This window comes from Bos indicus, chromosome 2, assembly GCF_029378745.1.
Source record: "Bos indicus isolate NIAB-ARS_2022 breed Sahiwal x Tharparkar chromosome 2, NIAB-ARS_B.indTharparkar_mat_pri_1.0, whole genome shotgun sequence".
In the NCBI taxonomy this organism is placed as follows: Eukaryota; Metazoa; Chordata; class Mammalia; order Artiodactyla; family Bovidae; genus Bos; species Bos indicus.
Window position 1 is genome coordinate 38,723,499 of NC_091761.1, and position 15,854 is coordinate 38,739,352.

The following is a 15,854-nucleotide window of genomic DNA, read 5'->3' on the forward strand; positions in this document are numbered from 1 at the left end:
TGCAGGGTTTAAGTTTTCCTAAAGTCTCAGTAGGGCTTTTCCTCCTGTCCCGACCCGCTTCTCAGCGTACCCAGTCCTGGGGACTCCGCGCCACCCCACCATCTTTCTTCCGCTCCGTACCCATCCCCGCCCCGCCTCTGGGCGATCTCACTGCCTCTCCCACGAGCCGCCTTTGCCCGCCTGCTGGGCAGCGCCAGGCCCCGGGCAGCTGCCGGAGAGCCCAGGGGCGGAGGCGCGGCAGGGGCGGGCTCTGTCGCCCCCCCACCCCCCGCCCCTGCCAGCCCGGCTGCGGGGCCAGTGGCTGGAGCCCCGCGCACAGCCAGCCGCGGGGGGCGGGGGATGGGGGAGGCAGGGGAAGGGGACGCCACCGCTGAATAGAGCCAACCGCACACTTCAAAAGGGTGCCGGGCTGCGCTTCCTTTCCGTGCCCCGGGAACTTCAAAGCGGCCCGCGCTGCCCCGGCCGCTCCTCTCCCGGGCCTCGCAGCCCGGGCGCGGCGCCTTGTGGCCATGACCCGAGCGCTCTGCGCCGCGCTCCGCCAGGCTCTTCTGCTCGCCGCCGCCGCCGCACTCTCGGCAGGTACCACAGGCTCCCTTTTCTCCGAGCCCGCGAGGGTGGAAGTCGGGGGCTGTTTGCGGGTGGGCGAGGGACGGGGGAAGAAGGTGCTCCGAGCGAAATGACCTTCCTCGGGGAAGGGTGGGTAGCGCCAGTTGGATTGAGAGGGGGGTGGGATAGGGCTCAGCGTGGGCACCTGACGTCTGATAGCGGGGTAGACAGGTGTTTCGAGGATGAAGCCACTAGGAGGAGGGAAAAAGCTACAGGGACGTGGGGGTATGGTGTTAGGGGGGAGCTGAGGGGAGCTGAGTGACAGATTGGGGGGCAGTTTGCAGCGGAGGGAGTAGGAGAGTGTTTGTGGGTGTGCGCAGGGCTGGGAGTTGGGTGACACCCTGAGTTCACTCTGCTGGGGCTTTAGGGATGCTCTGTGCTGAGCTCCGGAGAGCTGAGCAAGGATGGGGAGACGGTGGTGGGAGGGTAGGGAGTGGTGGTGGCAATTCAGTCTGAGTTTTAAGAGATGAGGGTTACCTCAAAAGCCGCTGATGCCAAGCTCCGTAGGTGGGAGTGGGAGCTTAAATCTGCGTGGTTTGCAAGGCACAGTGCTTTCGAGGTATGATCTTTACTAAGAGTTGCAGGGGAAAAAATGTTCTGGCAAGAGTCCCAGCGTTTATAACAGGTCTGTGCTTTGATAGGCTAAATAGAACCCTCGGCCCAAGCTAGAAATTAAACATTTCTTTATAATGTTGACTAGAAACTGGGGCAAATGCATCTTTTAGTAAAATTATAGTGTGCTATGATGAAAAATCCTTTAACCCTAAAACTCTTTTCATTATAACGTTATTCTGGGTTACGGAGAGACACCAGGAGCAGATTCCTTGCTAACTCATTCTTTAAACATCCCAAAACGACATTTAAAATATTTGCACATAAAAACTACGGTGTTTTTCCGTTGGGCTGTATTTTGTCCAAGATGATTTTTATGCATTTTTGTGACAATCTGTTTGACATTAATAGCTATACTCCAGGTAGTTTTCATCTTAGCCACATATTGGGGAGAATGTTTTGAATAGTATGATTGCTGTCAAATGCACAGTCAGTGTTTCAGATGGTTTGAGAGACTTACCAAACATTGTATTCAAATGAGAATTTAATTGTTGGAAGTGATCAGTTGATGCAATATGAGGATTAAAACATTTCTTATCTTTGAAAAGGCCAACCTCTTAGGAGAGCGGTTACCCAGAGACTTAGCCAGAAGATGATGTGATAAAGGGAAACATTTGTGTTCAGAGTCAGTAAATTCATCAATGGGAAGAAAAATGGCTAAGGAAAGTCTTTATAAGAAATGGGCAGAAACTCCACTAACTTGGAGTATTCAAAGTGCTCTTGATGATTTAATTGAATTTACACACTTTTACATACACATACACAGTCTGCTGGAGATCACAGTTCTGACTGGGTACCTCTCAAGTTGCCTCTGAAGGCTATCTGTACACCCTTTTTTATTTCAGGGAACTAATAGTTTTGTTGCAGACATTTAAAGAGTAGACTCAATTATTTTTTAATCTAGCTTGAAAGGTTTATTATGTGACAGAATCTTTAGAAAATTTCGGTGTTTAGAAACACTAGGCATAGCAACATAGGAAAATATGCCCTGCTATGTTCTCAAAAAGGCATGGAAACTTTTGAGATTAAAATGTGAAAAAAATGAAGAAAATAGATCATCCCTTCAAATTTGCTTGTTTCCTGGAAATTAAAAAAAAAAGAAGTGAAAGTTGCTTAGTCTTGTCCAACTCATTGTGACCCCGTGGACTATACAGTCCATGGAATTCTCTGGGTAAGAATACTGGAGTGGGTAGCTGTTCCCTTACTCCACGGAATCTTCCCAACCCAGGGATGGAACCCAGGTCTCCTGTATTGCAGGCAGATTCTTTACTAGCTGAGCCACCAAGGAAGCCCAAGAATATTGGAGTGGGTAGCCTATCCCTTCTCCAGGGGATCTTCCCGACCCAGGAATTTAACTGGGGTCTCCTGAATTGCAGGCAGATTCTTTACTGACTGAGCTATTGGGCAAAGGCTATGGAAAATGCCTGATATGGAGATAATGTGGCAATATAGTAGAAAAGTACTTATCAAAATCGAACTTTTACAGTGAAATTTTCTATGTGGAGTGAAATCAGTTTCAAATCTCTTTAAGAAGCTTTACTTCTCTTTGTGTCCCACAGAAAAAATGTAGATTGTGCATTGCATTTTTGATTCTTGCTTTTATAAAAATCTTTGATTATTTGATAGAGGGATTCAAGGTAATTTATTTCATCTTTTAAATTGTTTTTCTCATGTAGTTACCTTCATTAATTTTGACCTAGTCACTTACAAATTGTACTGTTAATCACATTTACCATCTTTTGAAAACATACATGCCATGATTGACATATGAGAAGTTGCTATTGACACAGTGACATAGCAAAACTGCATGACAGAAAACATCGCTTTCCAATTTGACTCTGCTGAGCACCAGGCCTAGGACTTGAAATATCTGAAAATATTGATGAACCAATAAACCCTTTTTGCTTTGGCTGTTCTCCTCCAGCATCTCTAGCACCTTAGGCGCGTTAAGCCTTGACAGCAGAGTAGAAATCATTGCTCCTTGCTGAGAATCTCAGAGGGTAACTGCTGGTCTGGTAGAAACTTAGAGAAAATGTTTATTGGTCTGGACTGGCTAAAAAAATTAGATTGCTCTGAGTTGCTCTAATTATCTGTTTCTGTGTTCCTTGGTGTTTGATAAGGAAGACCTGACATGATCTCACAACATTTATCGTGTGTACTAAACAACAAATTGCCAGAAAATGTCTTGGGGTTCTCAAATTTGAAGCTGGACCTGGGTATTATACAGATTTACACATTGTATATCCTCTACTTATTTTATGAAAGTCCTTTGTCTTCTAGTTGGAAAGGATTATTAGGCCTCTAGAAGGCTAGGTGCTATTACTCTAAAAGTGAAAAGAGAACTTTCATTTAATAACTTGAGTAGGAGTGGGGGTTTCAGGTGATGTGTTTTGTCTTGTTTTCCCACTTAACAGCAGTTAGCAGTTCCTACTACACATTTTAAGCTGAGCTGAAAGTGAAAGCATTGGACTGACTGAGTTTATCATGCAAAAGATGTCACCTTTGCCTTTCTTTAAGGACAGTCATTTATTGGTTGACTGACACAAATGTAGCAAGAGGCTCCATGGTTCTGAAAAAGAGACTTCTTTGGACTAGAAGCAACTCTGTGCAGGAGTACTTGGGGGCATATTCCTTCATTGTCTCTACTGCCTGGACCCACTGAGAGTTCCTCCGTTTTACTACAAGGATGCAAAAATGAAGTATTTGAGGTGTGAGAGTATGAGAGGAGCAAAGGATGACACCCAGTTTTGACCTAAGCAATAGAAGAGACCATTAAGAGGGGTGAAGCTAACTGCAGGAGCAGTCTGAGGAGGACTGAGGCATGGAGGCAGAGAGTTGGAGCTTGGTGTTGGGTATGTTGAGCTTTAAATGTCTATTAAGCACTGAGTGGAGATGTCAAGTAAGCAGTTGGTTGTACTGAGTCTGGAGTTTTGTGGGTATGACTAACCTGAAGCTTAAAAATCTAGAGCCAAAGGCATTTACAGATAAAAGCTACATTAAATAGTCATATACTTAGCAAATCATAGCATGTCCAGTTAAACTGAATTTCAGATAAACAACAAATAATTTTTTAGTTATGTTACAAATATGACATGGGATATACATATATTAAAAATTAATTGCTGTCTAATATCAATTTAGCTTGGCATTCTGTACTTTTATCTGGCAATCTAACACTAAAAAAATATTGTAGTGAGATGAACTGCTTCAAATATATGAATTCCAAGCCTTTGTATTAGAAAATGTGCCTATTTTCCTGTCGTTGTCTCTTAAAGCTTCTGTTCTTGTTCTGCTGCCATCTCCATAGTATCTCTGAATAGGTCACTTCCAAGCCTTTGAACTGGATGTCTCCATGGCTTAGTCAACAGTGAGGGATACTCAGACTTTCCTGACAGGAAGGAGTACCTTAACATGAAAGGATGTGTGAAAAAGAAGTACTCTCTAGACTCTGTGAATGATTTATTATTATGTGAAAGCAGTTGGTTTTTTTTTTTTTTTTAATATGATTGTTACTTTCAAATCCATTTTTAGAGCACACGGGGACTGGTTCTACCCTGGGATACAGAGATTTGAGGATGCTCAAGTCCCTTACATACAACTGTGTAGTATTTGCATATAATCTATGTACATCCTCCCATATACTTTAAATCATCTCTAGATTCCTTATATTAACTAAAACAATGTAAACACTATGTAAATAGTTGTAAGTACAAGGTAAAAACTATGTAAAGAGTTGCTGTGCTTGCATGCTAAATTGCTTTAGTCCTGTCCATCTCTTAGCAACCCTATGGGCTATAGCCTGCCAGGCTTCTCTATTCATGGGGATTTTCCAGGAAAGAATACTGGAGTGGGTTGCCATGCCCTCCTCCAGGGGATCTTCCCAACTCAGGGACTGAACCTGTGTCTCATGTCTCCTGCATTGGTAAGCAGGCTCTTTACCATTAGTGCCATCTAAGAAGCCCACCAACAAATGGCAAATTCGGTTTTTGCTTTTTGGAACTTTCTGGAGGTGGTTGGTTGCATCCACAAATGTGGAACCTATGCATAAGGAGGCCAACTGTATTCTCCTTCTGAAAGAACTCTAGGCGGTAGCTGAGATCAAGCTTGTTGTATTTTTCTTGGCAGAAACTGCATCTCCTATTGTAAATAAGAAAAAGTTAAGGAGAGAGGAGAATGAATAGAGTCACATACGACTTAATAACCTGACACAGTTTGAGGTTCCAGAACATGTTCCTAAGAGAGTGATTTCAAGTCCTTCAGGAGAGGGTCAGGGATATATAAATATCATCCAGAGGCTGTGTAGTTCCCGCTCTAGCTAAGTCTTGACCTGCTACCAAATAATTAGTGTTGGCTTCATTTTGAGATATGTAGGGGAAAAGTATCCTATAAATGATCAACTGTGGGCATGAATCATTAATTAGCTCAAACGGATATGTTCATATGCATATAAGTAGTTTATTTTAATAAATAATCAAACAACAAGATTAATTTTCAAATAAAAAATAGAAAACAGAACTAAACAGGAGAAAAAGGAAAAGATTTAGTAATAGAGTGTGTATTATCTATCATTCTTTAACATTTATATCTGTGTGGCTTTTTTTTTATATTTTTGATTGCTTATGACTTCATATTAAAAATTTTTCACAGCTAGTAGTAAAAAATCTCAAGATTTATCTTTATGTTGTTTAAGAAATTGGAATAATATTGCAATATGTTCATAAGTGATATAGAAATTCCAGATGAATGCACAAGTATATGAATGTACTAAAGCCATCAAATTATATACTTTAGATTGGCAAATTGTATGGAATATTATTTTAATAAAGCTGTTAAAAAGTAGTTTTAATAGTAATAATAATAAGAAGAAGAAATTCCACTTTTGCTAACAGACTTAGGAATACCTGAATACTGTCTCGGTTCAGCTGTGTGTCTCCTCCAGTCTAAGGGGAGTTACTAAGGGGGGCATGTAGAAAATGGAGGCAAAATAAGTCAAGGTAACTTTCTTTGCCACCTGGTACTTTGGCCTTGAATTGTATGGTGGAACTCTAATATCCTCCCTTTTTCTAAACTTTAAAAAATTAAATAACCTAGGATAAAGAAAGGAGGTTTGTGATAAGTCAGAATCCTAGATCCTGACACTACAATACCATCAAAGGGTCTTGCAATTCTTGGATGAAGCCAGAGTGATGAAGTGGGGGCCCTCTATCTTCAGTAGCTCATGGTAGTTCAGCCTTCATGGCAGCTCTGACAGGAGTTCCAGGCCGTAATCTCAGGGGTGACTGCTAAGTAGGAGAAAGGCAGAGTCTGTGGAGAAGGGTGGCTGGTTGTGTTCTGTGGTGAAGTGGGTGCTGCCCTTCCCATGCTTGCTGTGAAAAGAAGTAGGAGACAGGGTCGTGACCAAGAGGTCTGTGCCTTTCATGTTCTTTGAAAACTGGATCCCTGAAGCATGTGGGCCTTTTAGTTCCCTGGAACCTGAACAATAATGATCACTCCTCCTTTGCATTTAGGGATCTAGCAAAAAGTAACACAGAGAGAGAGGAGGTGAGTAGGAGTGTGAAAGAGATGAGGAAGACTTTTATTTCCATAGAAGCCAACCCTCCATTATTTTTCACTCTTTTGCCTTATCACGTGGCTCTTGAATTCACCTGCTCTGATTGACCAGCAAGATTCTGTTCTGTCCTGATGCTTCCCTTTTTCTCCTCTAGAATAACTTCCCTCTTCCATTGTTTTCTTCTTCTTATTTAGAGTAGGTATATGAAGATACTGTTTCTTTGGAATTGTTTTAAATTAATCCCCTCAAGAATTCATGGGTGAATCATTCAGTATGACTCAAGAGCTTGGCTTATTATTTTTTTAAAACAATTTAAATGTGTCAGTGACTTAAGCATCCCAAATTAGATCAATCTACTTTTTCATTAAACTTTTCACATCGAGAAAATGATTAGGTTCTCTAATTTTGCAAGTAAAACACATATATTTTCTTCTAATTTGTTTTATCATTTTTGTCTCATGCTAAGGTAAAATGACAGAGATAGATGCCACATCTCTGTATGTTGATTAAGCTCCATGTAAATTTTTCATTCAGTGCCATGATTGAATTAATACTCTGGTCAAAAACCAGATTAGAAAAAAATCTAATCCATCAAGATCTGGACAATGATCATTTTAATGCAAAATGTCTAGTTTCGTAAATGCATGCTTAGTTTAGAGATGTTAATTTAGAGGGTGGTAATCCAGATTAACAGTTTTCAGGAACCAGATTGTTTTAAAACAGAGCCAAAATATATTAAAGAATATTAATTCATCACATATCATAGCTCCATCCCATGACATTTTCCTGGCCTGATCCTCTAGAAATGTGCTTTTTTTTCTCCTTTCTGTTTCCGTTATTGCTCTTCAAGGGTAAAGATCTGCACTGTGAAGCTTTACCTCTCTGAAACCATAGGGAGACTGCATGTGTGTTTAGTCACTCAGTCATGTCCAGCTCTGTGCGAACCCAGAGTAGTAGTCCATCAAGCTCCTCTGTCCATGGGATTTTCCAGGCAAAAATACTGGAGTGGGTTGCCATTCCTCTAGGAGATCTTCCTGACCCAGGGATCGAACCTACGTGTCCTGAATCTCCTGCATTGGCCCTCAAATTCCACTATTTCCAGGAAATAGGCCATTCACGCTAAATTTGAAACACTGAATAAGGAATAATTATATGATTAGCAGAAGATTCCTTAAAGAATAAATGCATAGTTGAATGAACTTTTCTTCCTTTTAAAATCTTTTTCTCCTATAGCTGTTCTCTATAAATATTAGCTCTATTATATTAAAAAGTGTTGCTTTTTTGCATGTAGAAGAAAGTTGACTTTGTTAAAACAGCTGGACTTGAACTCTCCTTTGGATATTATCATTATCATAAAGATTTTCATAGTATTTCCTTATTACTTTTTAATACCAATAGTATTTGTAGTGTCCCATCTTTTGTTGTTGACATTGAGCATTTGAATTTTCTTTCTTTTTACCTTGATCAGTCTAGCTGGAGATTTATCAATTTTATTGATTTCTTTCAAGTGTGTAAAACATATGAGGTTAATAGCACAAAAAACAAGAAGAGGGAAATAGAAGAATATGATAATAAGGTTCTTAGATTAAACTATGATAATTTAAAGGTGCATATTATAAATCTTGTAGTAATAACTAAAAAGGAAGCAGAGATGTAGCTTATAAACTAATATTAGAAATAATATAGATTACTAACAGTCAATTAAACCAAATGAAGGCAAAAATTGAGGAAAAAAAGGAAAGATATAAAAATAAAAAGATAACAGATTTAAACATAACCACATTGATACATAAATTAAGTGTATATGCTCTAAACACTCCAGTTAAAAGATAAGTATGGAAGACTAGATGTAAAACAATACCCAACCATATGTTCTTGTCAAGAAAACCATTTATATACACATAGGTATGTATGTTGGAGAAGGAAATGGCAACCCACTCCAGTATTCTAGCCTAGAGAATCTTGTGGACAGAGGAGCCTAGTGGGCTGCTGTCCATAGGGTTGCACAGAGTCAGATATGACTGAAGCAACTTTGCATGCATGCATGCATTGGAGAAGGAAATGGCAACCCACTGCAGTGTTCTTGCCTGGAGAATCCCAGGGACAGAGGAGCCTGGTGGGCTGCCGTCTATGGGGTCGCACAGAGTCGGACATGACTGAATCAACTTAGCAGCAGCAGCAGCAGGTATGTATGTGGGCTTTCCAGGTGGTGCTAGTGGCAAAGAATCCACCCACCAATGCAGGGGACCTAAGAGACGTGGGTTTGATCCCTGGGTCAGGAAGATCCCCTGCAGGAGGGCATGGCAACCCATTCCAGTATTCTTGCTTGGAGAATCCCATGGAAAGAGGAGCCTGGCTGTTACCATAGGGTAACAAAGAGCTGGACATGACTGAAGTGACTTAGCACGCATGCATGTATGTTTGCAGGTGTACATATGTACACATAAAGTTAAGAATATGAAGACGGGAAATCTATAATATGCAGACATTCAGCACCAAAAAGCTGGAGTAACTATATTAACAGTAACAAAATGAAGAGAGAGAGAAACAATAAAAATATTAAGCATAGCTGGGATATCTGTATTAATTTTGAGAGAGTAGATTTTATAGCAAAGAATATCAGCAGTGATAAAGAAAGACATGTCATAATAATAAATATTACCAGGGATAAAGCAAGAGATTTCCTAACAATAAATATACATCAAGAGGACATAATAATCTTAATGTGTTATGTACCCATTAACAAACTTCTCAAATATGTGAAGCAAAACTTTCAAAAACTAAAAAGAAGAATAGCCAAATTCAAATATAAGTTGAAAATATTAACATCCTCTCTCAGTGGTTGATAAAACAAGAAGACAGAAAATCAGTGAAGATAAAGATGATTTGAATCACAACGTTAAGCAACTTGACCTGAATAACGTTTATAGAACACTCCACCTGACAATGGAATACATATTATTTTCAAGTGCACATGGTACATTCTTCAGGTCAGATGCATGTTAGACTCTGAAATAAATAAAAATGAAATTAAAAATAACTAAAATCATACAGATGATGTCTTTTCATCCCCAATGATTTAAATTAGAAGTCAATAACAAAACAATCTGGAAATTCCCAAAATATTTGGAATTTATTCAACACATATATGAATAGCCCACAGATCCCAGAACATCACAAAATATAGAAATTATTCTAAACTCAGTGAAAACAAAAACACAGCATAGCACAATTTATGGATGAGCTGAAGCAATTGCTGGGAAGGAAGTTTAGAGCTTTAAATACTTATAGCAGAAAAAAAGAAAGGTCTTAAGTGATGACTTAATAAAGGGTCAGCAGACTATGACCCATTGGCTGTCCAACTTGTATATAAAGTTTTATTGAAACACAGCAACACCTATTTATGTATCGTCTATGCTTACTTTTATACAATGATGGCAGAATTAAGTAGCTGCAACAGAGACTGTACAGCCCATGAGACTAAAATATGTACTGTCTGACCCGTTAAGTGGAGAAGGAAATGGCAACCCACTCCAGTATTCTTGCCTAGAGAATCCCGTGAACAGAGGAGCCTGGTGGGCTGCCATCCATAGGGTCACACAGATTCAGACATGACTGAAGCAACTTAGTATGCATGCATGCATTGAAGAAGGAAATGGCAACTCACTGCAGTATTTTTGCCTGGAGAATCCCAGGGACAGAGGAGCCTGGTGGGCTGCCGTCTATTGGGGTCGAGCAGGGTCGGACATGACTGAAGCGACTTAGCAGCAGCAGCAGCAGCAGCAGACCCTTTAGGAAAAAGTCTGTAAACTTTTGATCTAAGGTACCAACTTAAGAAGATAGAATAAAAAGGAATAAATTAAGTTCAAAGTAGGTAGAGGAATGAAATAGTGGTAAGAATACAAAATGATTGAAGGAAAAAAAAAAAAGAAAATCATTAAAACAAATTGTTTTTCATCTGAAAAGTGACCAATATCACTCATAGAGACTGCAAAAATCTTCAACAAAATATCAAGTTGAATTCAACAATATAATAACAGGGTAATACATCACGATCAAGCAGGGTTTATCCGGGGTATGCAAGACTTTTCAATGTTAGGAAATCTAATATTACAATTCATCATTTCAGTAGAGTAAAGAAGAAAAAATATGGCAATATCAATAGATTCATAGAAACCAGATGACAATACTCAACATCAGTAATACAAACTCACCAAACTAAGAATGGAAGTGAACTTCTTAACATGAGAAAGAGCTTTTTCAGAAAACTTAACAGCTGCTGCTGCTGCTGCTGCGTTGCTTCAGTCATGTCCAACTCTGTGCGACCCCATAGACGGTAGCCCACTAGGCTCCCCCGTCCCTGGGATTCTCCAGGCAAGAACACTGGAGTGGGTTGCCATTTCCTTCTCCAATGCATGAAAGTGAAAAGTGAAAGTGAAGTCGGTCAGTTGTGTCTGACTCTTCGTGACCCCATGGACTGCAGCCTACCAGGCTCCTCCATCCATGGGATTTTCCAGGCAAGAGTACTAGAGTAGGGTGCCGTTGCCTTCTCTTGTACTTACCTGTGAAAGACTGGACAGTTCTCACTAAGAGTGAGGACAAGGCAAAGATGTCTGTTCTTACTACTTCTAATCAATACCAAATGGAAAGTCCTAGCCAATACATTAAGATAAGAAAAATGTATATAAGGCATATGAATTACACAGGAATATGTGCAAATTTGTCTATTCACAGATAATTTGATTTTATATATAGAAAATATAAAAGAATCTCCAAAAAAAGTTTTAGAACCAATAAGTTCTTGTTGAAGTTCAAGGTTGCATGATACACTTAATATAAAAAAAATCAATTCTATTTTTATATAACAGTAATGGAAATTTAAAAATTGGAAAAAGGAACCATGTACAGTGGCATCAAAAAATTCATGTAATACTTAGGTGTCAATCTAACACAATATGTGGAAAATCTCTATTTTGGAAAATATGAAACACAGTTGAAAGAATTTAAAGACCTTAATAAATGGAATGATATACTATATTCTCTGAACTGAAGCTTCAGTGTTGCTCATATGTGAGCTATTTTCAGATAGGTCTGTAGACTCAATGTAATCACAATCAAAATCCCAGCAGGGATTTTTGCAGAATTCACCAAGCTTTAAAAAAATTATGTGCTAAGTCACTTCAGTCATGTCTGACTCTTGGTGACGCTATGGATTGTAGCATGCCAGGCTCCTCTGTCCATGGGATTCTCCAGGCAAGAATACTGGTGTGGGTTGCCATGCCCTCTTCCGGGGAATCTTCCTGGCCCAGAGACTGAACCTGTATCTCTTATCTCTCTTGCATTGGCAGATAGGAATTACATGTAAATGGAAATGAAAACCAAATCTATTTGGAAAAAGAAGAAAAGTGAAATCTTCAGTGCCTGATCCAAGGCTTATAAATCTAGAATAATTAAGATAGTGTGTTGTTGGCAAAAGAAGAGAGGAACATTGATTAATGGAATAGAATAGAGAAACAAGAAATAGGTCTACACATTAATGATCAATTGATTTTTTACAAAAGTGTAAAGGCAATTCAATAGAGAAAGGACATTCTTTTCAACAAATGTTGCTGGAAAAATAGGCAAAAAAAAAAAAAAAGAGAGAGAGAGACAGAGAGAAAAGAACCTCAAAACACGCCTGGCATGGTTGTAATTGTTAAGTCAGAATAGGTCATGAATGTAAAAATAAAATCTAAAACTATAAAAACTTAGAAGAAAAGTTTCTACTCTTGGGTTAGGCAACATTTCTTAGATGCAAGCACCAAAAACATGATCCATAAAAGAAAATATTGATAAATAGGACTGTATCAAAATTTAAAACTTCTATTCCTTGAAAGGTGCAAAAAAGAGAATGAAAAAACAAGCTGAAAGCCAGGAGATAATATTTGCAAGACACATACATATTTTATAAAACACTTAATTCAGAATACATGAAGGATTCTCAGGACTCAATAACAAGGAAACAAAGAACCCAGTAAGAAGCGAGCAAAAGACCTGAACAGGAAGATACCTGAATAGAAATAAGCATACCAAAAAAAATGAGGAAATGCTTATAACCACAATGACATGCCACCACATACCTGTTTCAATGGCTAAAAAACAAAACAACGAACAAACAAAAAGCAAGATGACAATACCAAGTCCTGGCAGGACTGCTAAGTACCTGGAACTCTTAAATATTACTGATAGGAATATAAAATACTACTTTGAAAAACACTGGTAACTTTCTATAAATTTAAAATACACTTTCTATAAAATGTGGTAATCTCACTCCTAAATATTTAGAGAAGAGAAATGAAACTTATTTTATATAAAAATCTGTATATTAATATTTCTTACAGAGTTGTTCCTAATCAGCAAAAACTGGGGAAATATGTCCTTTAATTTGTGAATGAATCAACAAACTCAAACCTTCATTCAATGAACTTTCTTTAATTAAAAATTTAAAAAATTTTCTATTTCTGTTTTGTAAGTAATTCATTTGTATCTTTTTTAGATTCCACTTATAAATGATATTATATGATATTTGTCTTTGTTTGACTTACTTCACTTAGTATGATAATCTCTAGGTTCATCCTCATTGAATGACTTGTATGCAACAACATGAATGAATCTCAGATGCCTTAAGTCGAATGTCAGAAGCCAGAATTAAAAGGCTACACATTTATTTAGCGTTCTAGAGAAGGCAAATGTATAAGAACAGAAAACATCGTTTGCCATGGGTTGGGGTAGGGGGGTAGTTTTCTAAAAGGTGTAAGAGGAAATTTGGGGGAGGCATGACTGAGCTGAAGTTGTCAAAACTCAAATCTGTATACTAAAAAGGAGGAATGTTACAGTATGTAAATCATATCTCAATAAACTTGACCTACTTCCCAAATTGGAGGGCATGTAAAGTCAGCAGACAGTTGTTCAAATTGGTTAATCAAGAAAAGCACTGTATTTTTAGATTAATGCCCTAAGATAAGACAATACCCTAAAGCAAAAATAATTAAGAGTAGGTGCCTCTGGAATGTGAGACTGGACAGATCCTTTTCATTTCAATTTTTCCTAACCTACTTTTTTTTTTTTTTTAAGTTTAACCACTTGCATCTATAACAACAAAACAACAAATAATTGATTACAAATAATTGATTTACTTTTGTTAACTTCTATTATATAAGTAAGGAGTTTCTGTACACATTAAAATGTTTTTGTGTCTATCATCTTCAGTCTGTAAAATGGCATAGAGAGAAATGAAATCAAATTAGGATAAATAAGTCTATGTTTCATTCATTAGCATGGGTTGAGGATTTTTTTTCTTCTCTTAGGAAATTGCAACTGAGGGTCATTATCCATACACAGATAAAGTCCATTGTAAAAGTGGTATTGCTTACCTGCTTTTTTAGGTTAAAGTATTTGGTTCAACTTGAAAAGTCATTTATCACCTTCAGGAGAGCACTTAGGGGCTGCTTCGGCTCTTTTTGTTGGTTTACCATAGCATTAAGCTTGCTTATGGAGAATTTTGCTTACAGCTGCCATCTATACAAAGAGCCATTAATGCACTAACAAACCTTATTTTGCTGAGTCAGGTTAGAGGTACCCCTTGCTTAATAGAGTGTCATGCACCCAGTGGGCAGTCAGCATTTTCTTGATTGTCTTCTACACACTCAGGGAAAGTCACCATGCTGATTTTGACCCTCTTCTAAGACAAAAGATGAGAGGAAATGTTATAGAAAGATCATCAAGCTAGGCTAGTTTGTTGGTTTATGTCCTGGAGATCAGGTAAGCTTCCAGTATAGAGCAAGGGTCATTATGTGATATTCATGTATCTGAATTTTCAGGGATAGCCTTATTTTCAAATACACTAGCCTATTTTCAGAACACAAATTTAAATTTTTGAACTTGAAAGTAGAATTGCTATAAGCAATGGAGTAACATGGTAGTGCACATGTGGGTGAATACCAGACTCTACGATCAGTGTTTTTTTAAAGGCATATGCAGAAGAGTTGGCTGAAGATATCCCTATGATATCCTCAGTGACTGTCGATGAACTAAGTACTTTAACAGAGTGCGAAGTGATGTTAAAATCTTGTTGTTTCTGACTGCAGCATTAATATGTGTTCATTATAGGAGATTAGGGAAAAGTGTTGGAAAATGTGAAAATCATCGTTTACTTTGATACCTCAAAGACAATCATTATTAATGTTTTGATATATTTCCTCCTAATCCTTATTTCTATGCATATGTATGTAAATTCAGATCATATCCTATATGTTTTATGATTCTACTTTTCATTTGATTTTATGATTCTACTTTTCATTTGATAGAGTAGTGAGCTACTGTAATTAAATGGGCTTCCACCGTGGCTCAGTGGTCAAGAATCTGCCTGCAAAGCAGGAGCTGCAGGAGACTTGGGTTTGATCCCTGGGTCGGGAAGGTCCCCTGGAGGAGAGCGGGGAGACCCGCTCTTGTGTTCTTGCCTGAAAAATCCCACGGATAGAGGAGCCTGGTGGGATACAGTCTATGTGGTTGCAAAGAGTGGGACACAACTGAAGTGACTGAGCACGGTGCTCTAGTTAAATATTATTAAATACAGAATATTATGCCATCATAATATTATGCCATCATAAATATTCAGTCCATTCTGAAGGAGATCAGCCCTGGGATTTCTTTGGAAGGAGTGATGCTAAAGCTGAAACTCCAGTACTTTGGCCACCTCATGCGAAGAGTTGACTCATTGGAAAAGACTCTGATGCTGGGAGGGATAGGGGGCAGGAGGAGAAGGGGATGACAGAGGATGAGATGGCTGGATGGCATCACTGACTGGATGGACGTGAGTCTGAGTGAACTCCGGGAGTTGGTGATGGACAGGGAGGCCTGGCGTGCTATGATTCATGGGGTCACAAAGAGTTGGACACGACTGAGCGACTGATCTGATCTGATCTGATGCCATCATATGTATTATCAAAATTTATTTAAACATTTTGATTTGGAGATATGTAGGTTATTTCCATTTTTTACTTTTGTGAAATAATTCTGCAGTAGAAATTTTAAATAAAATTTTGTT

General features: G+C 38.7%; 1 protein-coding gene across 1 annotated transcript in view; it reads left to right on the forward strand.

Annotated features, from left to right (window-relative positions):
* Positions 1-340: 340 nt before the first annotated feature.
* The window catches only part of ACVR1C (activin A receptor type 1C), an 85,176-nt gene continuing 69,662 nt past the window's right edge, over positions 341-15,854 (forward strand). Inside the window, exon 1 of the mRNA XM_070767667.1 lies at positions 341-579. Coding sequence (XP_070623768.1) covers positions 510-579 — 70 coding nt within the window. The 5' untranslated portion in view covers positions 341-509. The remainder of the gene's footprint in view (positions 580-15,854) is intronic.